The sequence below is a fragment of the Aphis gossypii genome, chromosome 2 (assembly GCF_020184175.1).
Source record: "Aphis gossypii isolate Hap1 chromosome 2, ASM2018417v2, whole genome shotgun sequence".
Taxonomy (NCBI): Eukaryota; Metazoa; Arthropoda; class Insecta; order Hemiptera; family Aphididae; genus Aphis; species Aphis gossypii.
In genome coordinates, this window is record NC_065531.1 from 78,689,145 (window position 1) to 78,712,018 (window position 22,874).

At 32.2% G+C, this 22,874-nt stretch overlaps 3 protein-coding genes across 4 annotated transcripts; 2 read left to right on the plus strand and 1 right to left on the minus strand.

The window, feature by feature from the left end:
- Positions 1 to 197: 197 nt before the first annotated feature.
- On the minus strand, positions 198 to 13,489 carry LOC114121742 (tubulin glycylase 3A-like). Of its 2 annotated transcripts, XM_050200788.1 has the most exons (5): positions 12,532 to 12,630; positions 6,775 to 7,018; positions 6,329 to 6,693; positions 1,609 to 3,187; positions 198 to 508 (listed from the first exon to the last, which is right to left on the minus strand). In XM_050200788.1, exons 2-5 carry the CDS (start codon positions 6,902 to 6,904, stop codon positions 489 to 491), a joined length of 2,094 nt encoding a protein of 697 aa, XP_050056745.1. In that variant the 5' UTR covers positions 6,905 to 7,018; positions 12,532 to 12,630; the 3' UTR covers positions 198 to 488. The 2 variants fall into 2 exon arrangements, with proteins under 2 accessions (XP_050056745.1, XP_027839992.2); XM_027984191.2 differs by lacking the exon at positions 6,775 to 7,018 and having other exon boundaries at positions 12,532 to 13,489.
- On the plus strand, positions 7,965 to 11,713 carry LOC114121720 (cytochrome P450 4C1-like). Its single transcript, XM_027984166.2, has 8 exons — positions 7,965 to 8,127; positions 9,066 to 9,280; positions 9,553 to 9,747; positions 9,911 to 10,160; positions 10,254 to 10,548; positions 10,968 to 11,044; positions 11,123 to 11,312; positions 11,385 to 11,713. The coding sequence occupies exons 2-8, from the start codon at positions 9,084 to 9,086 to the stop codon at positions 11,711 to 11,713; spliced, it is 1,533 nt and encodes a 510-aa protein (XP_027839967.1). The 5' UTR covers positions 7,965 to 8,127; positions 9,066 to 9,083.
- A 1,069-nt stretch (positions 13,490 to 14,558) lies between the features above and the next one.
- Positions 14,559 to 18,149, plus strand: LOC114121741 (deoxyribodipyrimidine photo-lyase). Its single transcript, XM_050200789.1, has 8 exons — positions 14,559 to 14,788; positions 15,364 to 15,487; positions 15,548 to 15,674; positions 15,742 to 15,867; positions 16,609 to 16,970; positions 17,052 to 17,250; positions 17,311 to 17,503; positions 17,562 to 18,149. The coding sequence occupies exons 2-8, from the start codon at positions 15,380 to 15,382 to the stop codon at positions 17,965 to 17,967; spliced, it is 1,521 nt and encodes a 506-aa protein (XP_050056746.1). The 5' UTR covers positions 14,559 to 14,788; positions 15,364 to 15,379; the 3' UTR covers positions 17,968 to 18,149.
- Positions 18,150 to 22,874: the final 4,725 nt, after the last annotated feature.

The following is a 22,874-nucleotide window of genomic DNA, read 5'->3' on the forward strand; positions in this document are numbered from 1 at the left end:
CTAATTGTTGGAAAAATGTATTTCTAGCCACTTCGTGTAATTTTGATTTCGAGAATAAAAAAGTTATTTTGTCTGAATTTCAAAACTAGGCTCGCATATTTAAAGGAACAGCGAGCTTTAATTAAGTTTATTGCTGATCGAACCTACAAATAGTAAAGAAATTATTTAAATGATTTTACAATAAATAACACATTGAGTTAAACTTTAAAGAATTCAAAATTGTTTTTTACAAGCTTTATTAAGAAATTTCATTTAACGTTATTAATTCTACTTGTTTGTTAATGTTGATTAATTTCGCTTTTTGTTCTTGGTCCTAATAAATGTTGATAGTTAATCAAATTCTTTAAGACTTGAAACAATCGGCATGGACGATGAGCAGGATACACTGTAACGTCTATAACTTCAGTTTTACCGGTAACCAATCTGAAGTGGCAGTGGCAGCAATGGAAGGGCTGATTGTCTGGTCAACTAAAACGATATTTCTGGCTTTACAAAATCGTCGCTATTTCTACAAAAAAAAAAAAAAACATATATTTACTATACATTTAAATTTAAATAGAAAAAATTTCAAATGTTTATAATTAACACAAAGTGGTTTTTTAATTTGTATTAAATCTAGAAAAGTCTTAAAATAGAAACTAGTTCTATTTTTTTTAATTATAAACAATAACCTTCTTAATGAATTACTGAAACATTTTTATTGTTTTGAAAGGCGACGATAAACACAAAAATAAATATATAAAAACACACCGACACACTTTTAAGTAAATCATAAAAACCAATGTAAAACCACTCAGAATTTTAAACTAAAAAAATTGTAAAAATTGATATTTTTCAAATTATGTAAAAATAATACTTTCAAAAAAATTAAAACTTTTCGAAACTATGAGTGTGATACAGACATCACTCAAATTGTCCACCACGGATAGTTCTAACGAACCATACTTTAAAAGAAGCCTAATAATATATATTAAATTTGTTATTACAATTAATTTAATTTTATATATTTAAATAACTCCCTACACCACCACAAACTTGCTTAAAGGTGTTAGGTAAATTTGTTATATTATTTATTATATACTTGTTATTATATGAATGATACAGAAATAAATGAAAAAAAAATTGATAAGCATACGCAATCTATATATAATATAGTATAGTCATCGGAATATCCAACTTTTGGAGGTGGATATCGGCAGGTCATTCGGATCGGAGACAGTGGTGGACGCAATGATCCAGAACATGGATATATCTGGAGGGCAATAAAGAAATTTGTGGATAATGACAAAAAGAGAAGAGGAGGAGAGGATTCGCCAGCAGTAGCAAGCACCAGTCTAGTCAGGTAAGTGGAATTTATTGAGGGCTGAAGGCCGACCTAAGAGGGGTAGGGCTCTCTCTTTTTTGTGGAACAAAGCTCGATATAGAGATATCAATGTATATATTACGTGAGTTAAGCCGTAATGATGTATGTATCATTGTATTATTTTTTTTATAATAAATGATACGGGTACAGGGGGGGAGAAGTACGGCCCACCTCGGGTGAAGTGCCCCCCCTCCCGTATCGCCGTGATACCGTCACAAAAAAAAAGTATAGTCATCGTGGATTACGTTTGTTACGGTTCTTTTTCTTGTGGTCTCGACGTATGATGGACTTGCAAATCCTTTGAACGGATGCGATTTTCGACTTGCATCTGTCCAACAGGTGCAAACACCGGCGGGATTCGCGCCGGCCGGCGGGGATTTCGGTCGACACGACGGCGATCACCTCCGAACCGAGCTCCGCGTCGTCGACCGCCGACTGCTGCGGCGGGCCGAACGCCGGAGACGACCTCCACGGCTGTTGGTCTTCCAGCACGTCGTCCGCGCCGACCGTCTGCACGTACGTGCTGATGGAACTGTCGTCCCACCAGTGGCGGTTGTGGCGGGCGACCGGGCGGACGCCCCGGGACGCGATCGTGGACACGCCGGCGCGCGGCCGGTCGGCCCTGCCGGCCAACAACTTGGACGCGGGGGACGTGGGCGCGGGCTCTGCGTACGGTCGCGGCGCGTACGGCGCGGCCCCGGCCGGCATCGGGCACTCGTGCACCATGTCGAACATGCCGATCCGGGCGGCGCGGCCGCGGCCGCTGTCCATCAGCAACTTGGCAACGCCGCGCGCCACGCTCCGGGCCACGACGGCCGTCGGCGTCGCCCGGTCGGCTTTCCTGCCGCCGCAGTCGGCGCCCAGACACGGGTCGTCCGACACGATGTCGATCAGCCACGGTCGGGTGTCGTCGCCCAACACGAACGTGCCGCGGAACAGCTCCAAGCAGTTGGGTCGCAGGCCGAACGAGCCGGCCGTCGCGGCAGCGGTCATCGCCGACACGACGGACCGACGGATCGCCGAGTAGATTTCGTCGTCGGAGTTGTCGTCGTCGTCGTCGTCGTTGTCGTTCTCGCCGCCTTCGTTCATCAGTCGCCGCCGCCGCCGCCGCCGTTTCTGTTGCTTCTGCTGCTGCTGCTGCTGCTGCTTGCCCGTTTTCTCGTCGTGCCGCATGGTCCTCACCAGCTGTTTGAGACCGCAAGTCAGCGCCGTCGGCCGCAGCATCCCGTGCAACCCGTCCGACTTGACCCGGTCGAAGTGTCCGGCCGTGGCGGCCTTCCGGTGCAGCGAGAACCGTTGCGGGTACGGTTGCACGGCGCACGTCCGGTGCAGCCACACCGTCAGCCGACCGTCGAGCGTCGAGAGCACGATCCACGTGTGCACGTCCGACTTGATGTTGTCGCGCAGCAGCGGCGTCTCGATGTACTTCTGTACCGTCCGATCGGCGCCACCCGACCGGCCGAAACTGTTCAGCAGATCGTCCATTTTGTTCGACATCACCGGACGGCCGCCGTGCAAGGCGGCCGTGGACTTGACGATCCACACGTTCTGATAACCGTCGATCGCCGTCTGCGGTCTGGCCGCGGTCAGCTGGTCGACCAGCTGGACGCTCGACGCGGTCAGATAGCGCAGCGCCGCTTCCCCGTCGTCCACCTCTTCCGGTACGGTGAACTTCCTCTGGTCGTGCACGACCTCGTAGTAATGTTGGAAAAACGTTTCCCAGGCGGCGCCCTTTCCCGGAAACGATGTCGCGAGTAGTGACTTGTCGCCAGTTAGATATTGGTGACATTTAAACGTCGCGAATTGGAGCGCCGAAAGAGGAACCTGCAGCGATATCGTGATATACTATAGAAAATTACATTGTCGAATCGTTTCAAATAAATTATACGTATAAATAACTGATACTGTAAATATTTATTACGTGATCACGTCTCATGCTAACCTATGTAATCATATAATATATACATAGTATATTTATACTGCTATATACTACGGGTGCCGAAAACAACATTTATGTTTATTAAATCGTATTGTTGATCTGTATTAATTGTTTTAAGTATACAATATTTTAGACTCTGAGCGGACCGATATTAATGTGTGTTTTTATTATTATTGTATCAGAAGACACTTTCTCTAGTTGCAAAAATGATCTAAACGGAAGAATTATATTATTTTGTTTAACTATATTATTTATAAATATGTAAAATAGTATGGAAACTGCGACATTAAACTAATATATTGTTTATAAAAACGGATGTGTTATTTATGAGATGTCCATGAAAAGGCATCCGGCACGTGTACACTCATATCGCACAGGATGATGTGGGCAACATCCTTTGACTGCAGGGTCGTCCTAGACCATTATGAGAAGAGATAGCGCACTATGAAATCATATCATTTCAAATGATAAAGCTACTCCACACGACTCACATCAACTTCACATCTCTCTGCACTCACAATATCTCGCTTCTACTATATTATTGTAATACAAGTTTAAATTGTATTAATGAACATTTTGTGATTGAATAAATTATACACATTATAATTACTACCATAAACTGTTTGTAATTTGTATTAACCATCCATCCGACCTGGTTCAAATATTGGAGTTCGTTACAAATTAGCACTGTGCACAGGGTCCGTTCAAAAGGAATTCAAGAGAAAGACATTTTAAAATTTGCAAGAAAATTTTTTTTCAATTTTTAAATTCTACTTGAAAACTTCAGGAGGCAATTCAGTTCAACGAATCACTGTTGGGAAAATTGATCACTTTTCCAGTGACTCCTAAGAACGACTCGACGTTCAACCAGTCGAAACCAAGTCAATCTAATACGATATGGAGGGTAAAGCAATTAAAACTGCTGAAGTATAAGTATACAGTTTTTTTAACTCTTCTCCTAAGGTACAAATTGTGCATAGTAAATGTTATGTGAGGTATATATAAATAAATTTTGGGAATATATCAGTATAAATAAAATAAAATTTAAGTAGGACTTAAAAGAGATAAAAATATATTAAAATAAATAATTGGAAAAATATAACAGGTTTGCTCTCGCCTTAGTCGTCTTATTGTGGATAAATAGAAATTTGAATGGCTTTATTGAGGCGAATTGAAAAATTTGAATTATCGAGATATTATTATATTCAGAATTTTATTGGAAATTTGTTGAAGTTATATTGAAGTTATTAAGTTGTGTGGAAATTAAATTGATAGTTTATCTATCGAAAAATTATAGAAGTATTTTATTGAGAATTTTATTGTGAGTTATATTGAAATTATATAGAAGCGAATTGTTTTTGAATCTTGAAGGGCTTGTGAAGTCTATTGTCATAGAATTTCATTAAAAGTGAAATAATGCGACCAATTAAGAATCAAGAGCCAAGGACAGCTGAGCGAGAGATAAAGAGAATTTTTAAATGTAAAATAGAATCAAGAGATGCGTGTTTGAATCAATTAAATAAAAATATTAATTCTAAGATAAATAATTTTACTGCAAAATATATTAGGAATTATGTTTTAAAGGGAGATAAAATAAATGTTTTGGTAACTTGGAATAGTCATTCAGACAAATATATACTAGAAAGATTAAATAATATAAGATATTTTCAGATGTTAAATATTACTTGTTATGACTTTAACCAAAACTCCACTTTACAGTTAGAGAAATTTAGTAATCATTTTTGAGATAGAATTAGGAACTTATAATAAATCAGGAAGACTACTAAATTTAGAGGAAACACATAAATTAGTTTGTTTAAGAAAGCATAGAGTTTAATCTTTACATGATCCAAGGACAGATGTGAAATTAAGTAAATGTGTGTTTGATTATATTATAAGAAAATTTAGATACGAAAACTTAATAGAGCACTTCAGATAAGTAAAATGGCAGAAATCAATTTAAAGTAACGTGAACACAAACGACCTATATATTACAAATTTACATGTTAAGTCAAAAGGATGGATGCTATCAATTCTTAAGGATTGGAAGACTTTGGTTAAGCAAATCAGAATGAATGATAGGAATTACAAATTTTGAATGTCACGCACTTATTATTATAGGATAAATATATATTATATATATATACTGAACTAATATTTACTATAATAACCATTTATTAAACTTAAACATCCTACTTTATAAAATATAAAATAAATATTATTGTATAACTTAAATAATCAAATTATCATTATATTAGAAATATTACTCACAAATTTGTATTGTAACTAAACAATCAAATATGTAAAACTAACAATTTTTTTTAACAAGGACAGTATGTTGTTTATTTTAGTAATCTATATTTTTAATTAAAATATGAATTTATTATATAAAATTGTAATGTATAACTTTAAATGAATATTGTAACATTGTGAATTAAAAGATTTTTGTCTATAACAAAAACTTTTTTTTCTGTGGATAGGTGTAGGGAACTGCGAGTATTTACTAAGATTACTAGTATTCACATATGTATACACTGTCCTCAAGAAGAATCTAATAAATTCATGTACATATATTAACCTTTTACTTATTTTACATGTAAGTATGGTGTTCTAATAGAGGTTTAAACGACAAAACAAGAATTATTTCTAAATATCGCGTAATAAAATCTCATATATTCTAAAATTGAAAAACCCGTAGACATAATAAAAACATTATAATCATGAATTGTAAAGAAGTCTGTGTTCTAAATGACACAATATCGCGGAAAAAGTTTTCTGCTAATCCGGCAATTTAGCGTCGCAATGTAAAATGGAATAACAAAAAAAATAAAAAACCACAACGAATGCTAGAAAATAGTTTATTGAAATCTGAAAACGAACGAACTAACCAAAAATACGACTAAACAAAAAAAAATGTCGATTTCGAATAAACAACGTACCATCATACGTATACTATTTATAAATACGAGTGCCACGAAACTTAGCTAATAACAAAAATAAACAGTTTTGCGAGTGCATATACTCACTTTGCCGTTTTTGGCGCACATGGTTTGATGACCGCCGTCCACAAATGCCCTCAGTAACGATATGCAAGCGGTCAGCGAGTAGTCCGCGACAAAACTGTCCGCGTGAATCCCTTCGGTGCGCGCCGGGTACGCCCTCGGAAAGTGGCCGTCGAACTCGGATTTTCCGGCCAGAGCGTGGCCGCACAGCTTCAAAGCGGCGTTTCCGTCCCTGGGAAACCGGTTGACCACGACGTCCGGGCGCAGCGTCATCCAGTTGACGCCGCCGCTGTGCGCGTCCGTCCACATCAGACCAGATTCGTAACGTTTGGCGACCCCTTTGACGCGCTGGGCGTTATTGTGCAGCGATATCACCTCGACGGTGGTATCTAAACACAGTATTCGTGTTATAAATAATATGATGACACAAATCGACATTTAATTGAGAATAAAAACGGCAGATCACGCACACTGAAAATCAGCTGTCGTCGATAAATGCAGTCGTTCTACAGTGACTGCAGCAGGCAGCAGCCCATTCCAAATACTTATATAGATTATAAATACTTTATAGAGTATATTATAATAGGCGTCAATAAACATTAATTTATAACACAAGAAATGTTTGCGTCCATTGTGCAAATGAAAATATACCAATCTATGTTGCCAGGTTATACAGTTCCAAGTCAAATCAAATTCGCTTCAAAGTGACAGGATCTAATATAATATGACATTCTATTTTACACATATTTTCATAGGTACTACTCTTCAAAGTTCCCGACATATTTTACTTAATTTGGCATAATCATTTTTTTTTTTTAATTTAAAGAACCATTTAAATTATTATTTCTATAATCAAACATTATTTTTCGGTTAAAATATTAAAAATAATTGTTAACTCATTTGTATAATAAAAACATAATATATACTATTAAAGCTATTAGTAATTATAATAATTACTTTTCATAATATACAAGTATAATAATAGTAAGAAAAATTACAGTTATTGCGGTGTATAAATAAGTAGTTTATAAATAAAATAAAATATTTTCTTGCGCGTGACTTCGTTTAAGTTGACTATAAGTATGTTGAACAGGACCGCCCCATGACCTATGGCCTATATAGAGTTAGACTAATTTAGAAGCGGCAAATTTTGAATAAAATAAATAAATTTTATTATTTTATTATCAGCTAGTATAGGTATTTAATATTGATGTTAATTGTTCAGCAAAAGCAAAAAGAAAGTATAATATTGAATCAAAATAGAAGTATAGGATATTATTTTCAAAACATTAAATTGTAAAAATGATGTTTTGTTACATAATGCTAATAAGAGAGAAATGACTTATTTGGTCTTTGAGGCAGCTGCCCACAATCAAGTATAATATCATGTTAAATAATATGCATTTATTTTTGTACAATATTTGGTAAATTAAGTATAAAATGCTGACACAGTATTATTATTTATTATGTTTCAATTATAAAAATAAATTATGAATAGGTCACGTAAACATACAAACATATTACCAAGATAGACAAAAAATAGCAACAGAAGCAAAAACACGAGTTATGTAGACTCTTATGTTATACCCTACCTAAATGATGAATGGTTTTTTTTATTACCATGCTGTCACTACTAAACCACAATTTCAGGCAAAACCCTTCAAGTGTTTAGAAGTTAAAATAATTAATTGATAGTTTTTAGTTTTATTGATTTTTACGTCACCAATTATCTTTGTTATACTTTATAAGTACCAGTTTGTCACATTCTTACTCGTCGAGAGTCGAGACGTTTGTAAATTGGTAATACGTACTTCATATTATTCGTAAGTGTAAAATAAAATTTAACCATCCTTAATTTCTTTAATAATAAATCAACAAATATGGAAATGTATTAAATTCATAGCTCTATTTCATACGTTCACGCATTCATTTATTTAACTTATTATACTCGTTAAATTTATATATTATACATTTTTACGAAATCGAATTAAAACTAGATTTATAAAAGGGGAAAGTAATCGCCAACCTGTTTGCTGTACAGTAGGAGTTGAGTTTATCTCCCCATTGAGTAGGGTAATGAAATGGACTAGTCAATTTTGAATTCAATGATATTTTTGCATTCAAAAAACAATTTTGAGTGACAACGGTCTGCAAGTCTATTATAATTTAACTTATAAGTATAGATTACTTATAATATTACTATTGATTATTATTTTATTAATGTATTTTACAATTAGTTCCTATATGATATAAAGTATAATAAACTATAAATAAGCAAGATCTAAATGTTTTATGAAACATAATAATAATTTACGTCAAAGTCTCAAATCCCCACAAAAATATTTTTTGTTTATATCAAAATAACTAAAATCATTATCCTATACATAAATATTGAATTTTATCCAAATTTAACCTTCAAATGTCTAAAAAATTATGTTTATATATCTTTTAGATAATTTGGATCAAATAAGAACTTCTTATGAGAAACCTAAAACCTTGTATTAAAAGTCGAACCATTAAACAATATTTAAGTCTTAGCTATAAATAATACAAAATTTTCATGTACTTCATAAATTTTGTCACAATTTGATTTCAAATGTGACATTTTTAAAATTTATATGGTTATATAGAACATTTTTTAAAAAAATTTAATTTATTAATTCTGTTCAATAGGTATTTAATCTAAAACCCATAATTAAAAATAATTTTTACTATTATTACGATTCAAATTAAATTTAAACAAATTTAAATATGTTTGCAGGTTGAATATAGTTCAAATATGGAATACCTAACTTTTACTATACTTTCATCTATACTGGTTATAATTATAGTGATACTTATACTTAAAAACAGTAATAATAGAACATTAGCCAATCGAATACCAGGTCCAAATGGATGGTTTCTTGTTGGTATGTTACCACTATTCTTACAAGGACCAGAAAAATTGATTAAAAATTTATTAAGAGAATACCGAATGTAAGTTTAAGTTTAAACTTTTAATAAAATAGATATTCTAGTTTTTTTAAATATTAATTCATTTATTTTCAAACTCGTTTTTTAATTGTACCATCCATATAAAATTACAATAATGAAATATTACAATTTACAATTAGTATAAGCACATAAACATTATCAAAATTGAAAATTTTAAAAATTTTAATTAACATGTATATTACATATAGTAGGTACTATGTAATATTGTAATATATGTTTAATGTTTAGATATTTTTTGTTTAAAATTGTTTTAGATATGAAAAGTATATAATTAAATTCTGGCTTTTTAATAATTTATATATTGTACTTACGAGACTTGAAGATATAGAATTAGTTCTTAGCAATCAAAAATTTTTAAGAAAATCCAAAGATTATATAGTTTTACAAGAATCAATCATGGGTCAAGGAATATTTTCTATTGACGACATTGAAAAATGGAAAAATAATAGGTAAAATTAAAATATATTTGAAATACTATATAGTAGTTGAATTCACTAATTAATTAAAGGATAATAAAATAACATTTAACCAATAATAAATTATTCGAAGTTAAATAATACAACAGAAAATAATATATATATATATTTCTTTTTTTTGACTGTATTTTTTAAGAAAAATAGTAGTTAGAGGTTTTAGTTTTGCATCTACAAATTCGTTCATACCAATATTTTACCAAGAAGCAAACGTACTAGCCAAAATACTCCAAGAAAAGTGTGTCCTAAAATCAAATGAATGTAATGTTAGTGGCCCTATTAGTATGGCCACAATGGAAATGATCGGAAAAACAGCTTTAGGTGTAACATTTAATGCTCAAACAGGCGGCTGCAATCAATTTGTTGAACATCTACAAACTGCAATGCATGTATGATATTATACTTTATCAAATACTTATTAAGTGTTAACATCAATAATAAGCTATTAAGTATAGCTTTAAATAATTTACCACTCATTTTAGGCATGGGAGTATAGAATTACACATCCGTGGTACTTAAACAACACATTATTCAGATTTTCATCGGTGAAACGTAAGCACGATCGAAGTCAAAAAATTATAAACGAATTTACAAATGAAATTATAAAAAAGAAAATCATTGAATTTACCCAAAATATAAAAAATAGTGCGATAAAAATAGAAAAAGATGATGAAGACTGTTGCCCAAAACCAAAAACTGTTTTAGAAATTCTTTTAGGAAGCTCTCATAAAATGAACCACGAACAAATACGAGACGAAATTGTTACGATTATGATTGGTAAATATTAAAATATATTATAATATTTAAACCAAAATCTTACTTATTATTATTGTTCCGATGAAATCAGACATCGAGAAATATTTTAAGTAAACTAGCTACCTACTACATCTAATCTAATCACTTTTATAAATTAAAAATTTTCAAATACTTTTTCATACTTACTGTTAATTTCTATTCCATAAATTATTAAAGAAAAATATATGCCTATACATATTTAATAATTATATAGATATATTATAATATGTATATTAGTATAAAGTGTACTTTTAAGTTTTAAGTGTTAATATAATACAATACATAATATAAATGATACTTATATCTTAATAATAACTAATATAAAAATTTGTTTTATTATACTTTCTATAATTTATACAAACTATAGTAAAATCACATGAAATACATTAATGATATTTCAGGAGGACAAGAAACAACCACTATGACGATCACTTGTGTTATTTTCATGTTAGCTCATCATCAAGACGTACAAAACAAGGCACATATAATATTATACTTTACTAATAGGTATTTACATTACTTATTATTAAACTCCATTAATTTGATTAAATTACAGGTATTTGAGGAATTACAATCAATATTTTTAAACGGAGATCATAATAGAATACCTACCTATAAAGATTTTCAACAAATGAAGTACGTCGAAATGGTAATCAAAGAGACATTGAGACTTTTCCCTCCGATACCATTTCTTGGCAGAAGATTAGATGAAGATAAGCAAATAGGAGAATACATGTGCCCAGCTGGTAATTTTAAAACGAAGTTTAACGAACATATATTTACGGTGTATTAAAAAAATGTGTATTACAAATTTCAAGGTGCTGCTCTAATTATTTGCCCAATATTTTTACAATCGAGTCCATTGTATTACACGGATTCAGAAAAGTTTAATCCAGACAACTTCTTACCCGACGTTTGTGGTAATCGGCATTCGTATGCATACATTCCATTCGGTGCGGGGCTTAGAAATTGTATTGGAATGAAATATGCTATGCTTCAAATAAAAACTGTAATTTCTACACTAGTGAGAAAAATAAAATTTTCCCCGTCTGACAGATGTCCTACACCAGAAGACCTAAGATTAATGTTTTTAATGACACTTAAATTAGTTGATGGTTGTTACGTCAAAATCGAACCACGAACGTAACTAAAATATGGTCATTGAAAGTACATTCAGTCCAAAGTCTTCGATTAAAATTAATAGGTACTCTATGTATAGAATTCAGATACTTTTATGTATAACAATATCTCAATATCAACCTATAATATTTAACGATTTCATTTATCTAGTACAAATTGTATTTAAATTATTTTTTATATGAAAATTATATAATTCTTATGTAGCTAATATGATAATAGTTAAGTAAATATATTTAAATATTAAAATTAATTAAAAAATCTTTCTTTTTTTTCTCTTCTTAAATATTTAAATATTTAAATATTTTTTTGTCTTTATAGTATCAAACCAGGATATTATCCTATCCCTTTATTATTTTAAAATGCAGTTATCAGTTCGTGTGCTGTAGCTTGTGTTATTTATGGCGTCGTAGTAATGCATACTACATGTAATGCTTTTTAATTTTCATATTACTAAAACTCTTAACTATTCTATCAAAGCAAATAGGTTAACCTACTTAATACCTATTTAAATTATAACTAAAAGTAAAATCTATAATATTGTTAGGCAGTGTTATATTAAAAACTGTTAAACAATATTTATGTAATACAAAATAATTAAGTTTTCAATTAAAATTAAGTGGTTTGTTAATAATTGTTGTACTAGAACAATTTGTTAGAATCGTTAGACGTTAATGTAATAATATAAACCATCACACATTTTTTTTGTGTAGTTTTTGACTAAAATTATTGCGTATTTTCTATTCAATACGGACCATTTATGTATTATGATAAAGGAAGTATCACTGAACTTAAATATAATATTCAGTTTAGTGTTAAGTCACTCACCGCTCCGACCGAAACAGTTGTCGTCGATCGTAATTTTGCCAATCCAGCCATTCTTAATCAACATCGTTTGAATCTCTTCTGGCATCTTGGCCACTGCGGTAAATATGTTTCTCTCGCGGATCGTCTGATCTAAAGTGCCAACCGAATTCTTGCCGCTGCCTCGTCCTGACTTTCCACACGACGACTTAACTTTTGAGCCCTTGATGAGCTTAGACGACTTTTCACTGCCGACGCCCGACGTGCTCGCGGTAGCGGTCTTCGCAGTTGCCAGGCCACTGATTCCGACCGGACCGATCTTTCGCTTCCGTTTAACCGTCGCACTCCCCGGTGACGAATTACCAATTACGCTATTTTTTGATTTCTTTCCACCGTTTTCTTTAAGTGCATCGTTGTTGTTACTGGCCATCGGCATGTATCCAAATAAATCACTAATTATGTGTTAAGTGTTGAAAATTTTGAATAAATTTAGTATTTAATGTTATACATTTTAATGCGTAAAATGTCAATAATAGTACGTAGTTAAGTATAATAAATAATATATTATGTTGTATTCGGCCGTAAATATGACAACGATACACAGAAAAAGAGGAAAAGTATAGGCAACCGCTTTTCTGGACAATAGACATCGAGTGTACCAGGATAATTGAGTAAACCACTATATAATTTACCTATGTTTTAAACTTGAATTCAACAATTGATCATATAGAATACGATTCTGAGCGATGACAGTCAGTATATACTGTCTGTATTTATGTGATAAATTTATGCTGCGAATATGTAACCTATACGCTGTACGTTTTAGTATAAATCTTTATTTGGAATTTTTTATTAATATTCAAAGAAAATTCTCGAGGTGTTCAATACTTACTAATGAGCGCCTACTATACCATATCTGAATTGTCAACATTGAACATACCATATATGTGTTGCAACAGTACAAATCCACAATAGTTAACACCTGCAATGTATCAAGAAGTTACCAAAGTGTGTCACTAAGTATCTCAAATCTTTATTATCTATCAAGTTTTAATGATTTTTTTAAAACTCGTGTTCAGCCATAATATACTTAAATGATTATTTGGAATAGCTAAAGAACATCAAAATAGACCAAATTTATGTTTAGAACATAATTAAATCTACGTGTTTTAATTGAAATAATATTCATTTGGTTTTTCGGTTTTCCAACTAAAATATCGACAAACTTAAAAATAAGAATTTTATTTTTTAACTGTTGCATAATATATTATTATCATTTATATTATTTTATAATTAATTTGTATCTAATACAAACAGTATTTAAAAAATTGTTTCCTTCAAATCATATTGTTAAATATTGTCAATTGGATCAAAATCGGTTTTCAAAATTAAAATCCATTCAACCTTAAAGGCATGTCGGCATACTTAGATTCTAAAGTTTTGTCAGATATTATTTTTATTTTAGTTAAAAGAGTCAGTCAAATCTCAATTACAATTATTTAAGTATTATTTATAAATTAATACATATTTGTGTATTATTTATTAGTTATAAATTAAACAGAACTGTAATACCTACATTATGATAAATGAGCATGCCTATACATCAGAGTCAGCATTCGCCACTGATATAACTATATAAGATTTCGATTCGTTTGAGTGAATTTAAAACAGTGATCACTGATCATAAATCATAATACTAATATTTACGACTCACTTACAGTTACACATATAGAAATACAACAACAAAAACCATTCATGTATTTCCGAGATATAATTTTGAAATTAGAATTAAATACACTTCGTTCGTTTTCATGTCCTAAACTGATACCTAATTAAAAAATTATAAAAATAAGTGTCAAAGCCAACAAAATAAAGGTTATACTGTACAATAATAAAATTGTGTTTGGTTATTAAAGTAGTTCCTTAATATTTCTAGTATATGCAATTTATTATCTCCATGGTATCAACCAAATCCTTATCAACGGTAACTAATACTAAATCATTCCTACCGCGATATTATGAACTTGTTTATAACAACAATAGGTACCTACTACCTTGTGGCTATTACCTATAATTACCTATATAAAAAAAAAAAATAGTTATTACGGTTTTTACTTTTATTGTAAAATTTAATTATAAATTATAAACAAATATAAGATATTATAGATTATAAAAGTTTAATAATTGCAAAAATCTTAATCATTCAAGTAACAGTTTCTCACTTTGCAGTTCGTTTTAAAATACCGAACTAGTAACTTGAAAATATTAGTATAAGATACAGGTAGGTACATTGTACTAATTATTAGTTTAAAATTGAGGTTAAAAACCGTTCATTTTTATATTTATGAATCTATGAATTTCGTATGTCGTTATTGTATGAAAATGTTGATAGATATATTGTAGTTATATAGACAAATCAGGAATTTTACAAAATGCTTAGGCAAATAATAGTCAAAGAATTTAATTTTTAAGCAATTTCACTATCTGCTTAGACATTCAGTTAAATGCCTATTTCAATTTTTAAGTCAGACAAATAATAAAAATGTAACATTTTGTATTATTTTAAAAGTTTAACCATATTATCTGTTTATTATTTATTGGTATTTTGTATAAAAAAAACTATTACCTAATATATGAAATACTTAGGTACCTATATAAAATAAATTTTTTAATTTTATATTCTGTGGTTTAAAACTTAAATTATAAATATATGAAGGTAATTACTAATTAGGCAAAAAAAAACAAATGAATGATATTAAACGATCAAATTAATGCAGCTAAATACCTTTTACTTGATTAAAATTTTAAAATAAATAACAAAATATAATACATGAAAACTAATGTTTATTTTTTTAGCATTATATCTACTAAAATGTCTAGCAATTCACCACCTACCAAAAAATTTAAGAAAACCAGTTCTGAAGTTGGCACTTCCAAAACCAGTAACTTCTTAAACGATATAGAAGCTGAGCGAAAGAAAGTAAGCTAAACCTGTGATGAATTAATACATATTATTATCTTACAAAATTAATTTTTGTAGACTGCTTCTTCTATAATGGAATTTAAATTCAATAAGAAACGTGTACGTGTATTATCTGAGCAAAAAGAAGTCCCTGAATGGGCCGAAGGAGTTATTTATTGGACATTCAGAGATGAACGTATTCATGGTAAATAAATATTTGGTGTAATTTCATAATGCATACCTTTTATATTGTTTAATTAAATTTTTTTCAGATAACTGGGCATTGTTATATGCACAAAAATTAGCAATCAAAAACAAAGTTTCATTACATATCACATTTTGTAGACTGACACAATTCTTAAACTGTAGTTTACGACATTATAAACATATATTCCAAGGTAAAACAATGAATTATAAATATTTTATTTAGATTTAAAACAAACTAGTTTCTAATGTATAATATTAAAATTATTTTTATTATATTCATCCTACATATATATTTGTATGTTATTGTGTACCTACAATAATCTAATAAAATTATTCAAGTATAATATAATAATAGATAAATGAAAATTTTCTATCACACATATTTATGCCAAAATCTACATACAATGTTTCTTTTTTACTTGCCATATTCACTAATAAAATGTTAGTGCACTACTTTCCTACTTATTTATTTCATGTCAGACATGTCTATAATAAAATAATATTTAAATATAACCAAATAAAATTAGATAATGAAAAAATGTAGTTGCTCTTAGAAATCTTGAGATTTATATTGATGACACACTAGTATTGTATTAATAAATGTAAAATTTAAAAAATATTATTTCGTTATTGATAGTGACTATTATATTATAGTGAATGAGCTTACTAGTATATGAAGTATGCAAACCAACCATCATAAAAAGTGTTCTGTGTAATTTTTTTTTTTTTTTTTTGTAACAAAAAAAATTGTATTAGGTACTCGATAAATATTTAACTTAATTTATTAAACTTATCATTAAATCATGAAATTAATTAAGTTGTTGTTATACTTTTGATAATATGTTATATTTTATAATTATATTTTTTCTATAACAAACAAAATGAAACATTAAATCATGTATTAATTAAACATTTGTTTTTTTTTTTAATAGGCTTGGAAGAATTAGAAACTGAGTGTAAAGATTTAAATATTCAATTTCATTTCTTAATTGGTTGTGCAGCAGACATACTACCAGAATTTGTAAAGAAACATAAACTGGGTGCAATTGTTGTAGATTTCATGCCTGTAAGAGAACATATGTCATGGGCTAAACAGTTAGCTGACCGTATTGGATCTGAAGTGCCAGTTATACAGGTCGATGCTCATAATATTGTTCCTTGTTGGGTAGCATCTGACAAACAAGAATATGGCGCAAGAACAATACGAAACAAAATCAATAATAAACTACCAGAGTTTTTAACAGAATTTCCACCAGTGATCAAACATCCATTTAACAGTAAATTTAAAGCTCAGGTATATAATAAAATTAATAAGCTAAAAATACCTACTTCAAATAAAATAATTTATTTTATGTTTTTGATTCAATACTATTAGCCAACAAATTGGGATGAAGCCGATAAAACCCTAGAAGTTGATCGTAGTGTTGTATCTGTGCCTGGTCTGAAGGCTGGTTTCAAAGCTGGCATGGCGGAATTAGAAAATTTTCTGAAAAAAAGATTGCCAAAATATTCTACAGATCGAAACAATCCAGTAAAAGATGGTCTTAGCAAACTGTCACCTTGGTTGCATTTTGGTAAGAACACACAAATAATATTAAATATTTTATTTTAATTAACACATTAATCATTTTCAGGTCAGATATCAGCTCAAAGATGTATTTTAGAAGTTAGTAAACTATCAAAACAGTATCCAGAGAGTGTGGCAGCTTATAGGGAAGAAGCGATTGTTCGACGAGAACTCTCTGACAACTTTTGTTTCTACAACCCAAAGTATGATAAGATTGACGGTGCGCCAAACTGGGCTCAAACCACTCTAAACGATCATAGGTAAGTTTTAATTTGTGTATAACACTGCTTTCTATTTTAATATATTTTATTTGTTTAGAAAAGATAAACGAATGTATGTGTATACCAGAGAAGAGTTGGAGAGTTCACGAACGCATGACGATCTGTGGAATTCTGCTCAAATACAGTTGGTAAAGGAAGGCAAAATGCATGGTTTTCTACGTATGTATTGGGCCAAAAAAATATTGGAATGGACTGATACACCAGAAAGAGCATTAGCTGATGCAATTTATCTCAATGACAAGTACAGCATGGATGGTCGTGACCCAAGTGGGTTTGTTGGATGTATGTGGTCAATATGTGGTATTCATGATCAAGGATGGAGAGAACGAGACATTTTTGGAAAAATTAGGTATATGAATTATGCAGGATGCAAGAGAAAGTTTGACATAAACGCTTTCATAGCTAGGTATGGTGGCATGGTTCACAAGTATACTAAAAAATAAATGTTAAAATGACAAGTTGTGTCAGTTCTTTTATTCGTTTTGAATTTATAAGCCTAAAATTTAAATGTTCACATCACAGTATTATTTTATTTTTTTTAATGTTGTATATGAAATTTATTGTTAAATTATTATAAACACTTAATAAATTATAATAATTTAATGAATTTTATTCAAAAATGCTATTTTATTTTTAAATTCATAAACCTCAACAAGGTTTTTGTGTTAGATACTAATAAATCAGAAATTTACAAAAATAACCTTGTGTGCATAAAGACATAGTAATTTTATACTTGATTAATTATAAAATAATAATCATAGTACCCCCTATAAAATACTCATAATGTATAAAATGTACTTAACTATAAAAAACACACTCACCTTTTGTAGCTTTTGTAGTAAAATGAACTTAAATGTTAAAAAAATTACTATTAGAAATGTAAATTTTGTAATTTATTATACTATCATAATTTGTAGTGAAGGTTAGGACAATATGATTGAAGCATTTATACTAATAGTATAAATTATGGTTACAAATATTTTGCTAGGATCTCTAACTTTGCAAATCCATAGATAAGCATGCCACTATGCCAGTGCCACCTCTGTGGGCAAATCGGTACATTGTCTGATTTCTAAATAAAATATGTTCAATTACTCAGCCTAATTTACTAGGTTCTGCTAGATACTGCTTATAATTTTTTTACTACTGAACAAATGTAATAAGCATAATCATATTATTTGACATTACTTGCTGTTTGATTAATTAAAATTTTTTGATACCTATAATACCTATCAATAAAAATATTTAATAGTTGGGTTAGCATGGGCGTAACTTGGGAAATTTCTATGAGGGGGGGACAAACTTTATTTTATGTCGATTCACCGTATACTTAAAGATACTTAGAGACTAAATATACCTAATAAACACATTTTACAAAATATCAAGGGTGGCAGTTGCCCCCTCTCGCCCCTTACCAGTTTACGCCTATGGGTACAGGATATACCTATGATAGTAGTAATAAAAAGTAAATTCTGTGAGATAAAGGTTAGGTTAGTGTCAAAGGTGCTCTAGAGAATTGAAAATGAGTTTCTAGAAAAATCACTTGACCTGAATTTCAAGATGGAGAATTTCCCTTAAATTGTAATGGTTCCTCTGAAGTAAACGTAGAATATACTACACTGGTTTCAGGATGATCCTAGCAAAACCCACTAAATTCCTAGCAAATTTTCGATACCAGTTATACATAGCCCTAGCTAAATGTGCCGATGTCAATTGGATGGACATGTCCTGTTTTTTCTTTCCTGAAATGCGGCCTTAACATAAATTCAAAATACCTTTAATACTTTTTGAGAAGCCAACTTAAAAATAACTACTTCCTCTGCACCGGCCACCGCTACATTTTAACTGTGAGATAATTGTCACAAAAATAACCCTTTCGCAGGAACTACAACAAACTATAGCTTACACTCGTACACTATAAAATATACTATAGTTAGGTACCTATTACCATTGATTATACATAGTGTAATGTATAGTGTATAGTATGTATATGTAGTGTCATATAATATGTATAATCAATGCTATTACCTATATAAAATTCGTGTGTTACTGTTATAGATACGAAATTATGTGAAGTATTTTATTATATAATGAAATAAATACCTTTTTCTTTAAAAATGTTAAACATACATAACCATAGGCGCCCGCAAGGGGGGAGGCAAACTGGGGCATTTGCCCCCCCTGGCTTTTCAAAAATATGTTTTAAATTGAATGTTTACAGATAAATTACTATTTATTATATAACAAATCCTAACATTGCCCCCTCCTAAAAAAACTTCTGCGGGCGCCTATGTACATAACGATATTATACTGTACAAAAAAAAAAAAAAAGTCCGTGAACCTAACCCTACGGCCTACGTCCTTCCACATCCTTCTATACATACGTCGCTTATACTGCAGATACTGATTGGTATAAAAACAATTATACGCCTCGTAGATACATAATAAAAAAAAAAAACACGGTCTGCTCTCGAGGGAAATGAAGAACGCCCCGCGACGATATTAAACATATTATAATAATAGCCGATTCACGCGAGCGTATACTCATTCCTAAAACTATATAATATTATTGTAGGATACGTGCGTCGGAGCACGTGCATGAAAATAAACGATCTGGCGAAATTTCAAATCGCGTCTCCTCGGTCTGTACAGTCGCAAACCGAATATTGTCGACGAACGTGTGACAAAAACCAATACAATCGCGACAATATCGGTTACAAAATACAATATAGTACAAGACAAGTACACGTTGCACAAGGTACACTTAGCGGCGGCCATCATTGCCGTGTTTTGTGCACCGGTAACAGCTGTTGCTGTGTATGTCGACACGATTATATCGTAAACGTACCTATGTAGTCATGGTCCTGCGAGTCCTTGACTGTTTTAACGTACATACGAATATGCGGGTTGTAGTGGTTACACGGACGCACGGAAATAATATAACAATATAATAATCTGTTGTTTCAATGTTTCTTTGTACGTATTCTTTTATACGTTCACGCACACACACACGTTGGTACATTATTTTTCAAATTTATCACACAGCTCTGACAGCAGCTTATTGGTTCCTGTTCATTTGATCTGCGCAGTCGGTGTGTTTCGAAGACTTCGCGTAACCAACGAAAATCGCATTGTCGTTTGTCGATCACCTTCGATTAATTTCAGGAACCGAGTTATAATTATATTAGTACTGTACTCTTATCGACCGCGTTCGAATGGAGGAAGGGTCCCCCGTAAGTTTTGTATAGGTACACTGATGCTGCGAGTATTTACCGTTTCGATATCTTACGGCAACTTTCGTACAAATTCGAAATTTCATTATATGGTTACGTGTACCGTATATCCGTATATGAACGTAGAACACGATAAGAACATTTTCGAATCGTCTCGAATTTTGGGGATGGTTGCCTTGCCAACCCCCCTCCTTTGACCTCTTTGGCTATTCCACCTTTTTTTTTTTTTGTGTTGTACAATAACGTGAAGAGCCTAACAAAAAATATTATTTTTAACCGTTCTCCTAGCGACAAACCAACGACACTGTCCTTATACGTCAGTGTCGATTGTGTTGCCTGCTCTAGGTGCACAACGACAACAATAACAAATAAAATGTTATAAAAAAACGAATATTATATTATTATAAATGTCGACCCGCCCGTTACAGTTTGGGCTCTCGGCATTTGATCGGGCCTTTTCACGAGAGGATCAAAACGCATATCGTGCGAAATCAACAATATACGTATATAAACGTCGTAGTTCGCGAGTTCGCCCCATATCGAATATAGCCTATAGGTACTATATGTATTGTTAATTGTTATAATGTCAATATTCGATATCGAACACGATCGGTCCCAAACGTTTTGGAGAGCGAAACATTTTCGGTATAATCGTCTCAAAAGCGCCCGCTCGCCACAATTATACGCGCATAACGTCGGTGATCTTCCACCGCACACGTCCACGTCGTCGCTCGCATCGCGATACGATAAAATTGTAGTTGACCTCTGCGCTGCAGCTGCGCCACTATATAATACATTTCCGCGGTGTGCTTTCGGTAGCCGTTAAACGAGAGGCTCGCGCGGGAGTGGGCGCGATTATATCGTAATACAATCAAATATATACATATATATGCACTCGCGATGATATATACTGAAAATGACGTTCGAGAAAACGTGTTTTTTTGACGTCGGTCCAACATTTTTCGACCGCGAGCGGACTTTTTTTTTTCTTCCTATCTCTCCCTCTCCGCCACCCGATATACTGCTCACACACACACGCGCCCACTCACGCACACCGCCGCGAGAGACCACCGACAGCTTTTTCGTCCGTTCGCAATAGCTATTGCTCGCATACGTCATGTACCTACGTCGCAGCCGCCGCCGTTTATAAGTTTATAAAAAAAAAATTGCAACTGTATATTATATCTAACGTGTTCCGTATCGCCGCTCGCCAAAACCGACTTATACCCACAACTACGCCTCGTATACGTCGTACTACCGATATAAACTCGATCGTGTTAAAACCGTATATTATTACAGTGCAAGTACGGATTTTACAAGCGCGCGCGCTGTATACAGTACCTGTCACTATATACGCGTACGCCAGCGAACCTATTGTAATCGAGCACGAAGGTGACCTTCGTCGTATAAGGTATACGCCGCCTTTACTACACCGTCGTCCTTACAGGGTGTGGGCAACGGTATTTTCCAGTACACACGCGTTTACAACTATATACATACGCGCATAGATATATTATAATATATGCGATATACGATATACGATATAATAATAATATAATATAATATTGTACCTATGGTCGGCGTATGCGCTCGAGTAAACGAGTTGTGTACAAACGTCGCAGAAAACCGGCAAAACGCTGTGGCCCACTCCGTACCGTATACATGTATATTATGTGCACATAATACAATATATTATATCTATATTATATTATTGTTACCTCTATGGGTACCTCCTAGATAGTCCGGTCGTCTGCGACTGCAACGCCGCGAACACTGCAGCGTATATACGCGCCAGATGATTACTATTACACAGTAGGTATATGGGTATACGTAGGACGAGAGAACGCTGTTTTTTTTTCGTCGGATGAAAATTTTTTTTATATTTTCTCCGAAAATTTGTTTAAATCGGTTTAACAGACCATATTATACTATTGGTAATTACCTATACATTATAGATACCGAGGAAAACAAAAAAAATCGAATCAAACAGAGATACATATTATATATATACGAAAAATACTTCATTTAAAAATAAAACGAACCAGAGTCGTGTTATAACTATTATACTAAAGTTTTAAAAAGCCGCACACCGCGAACTATTGAACGACGTTTCTACA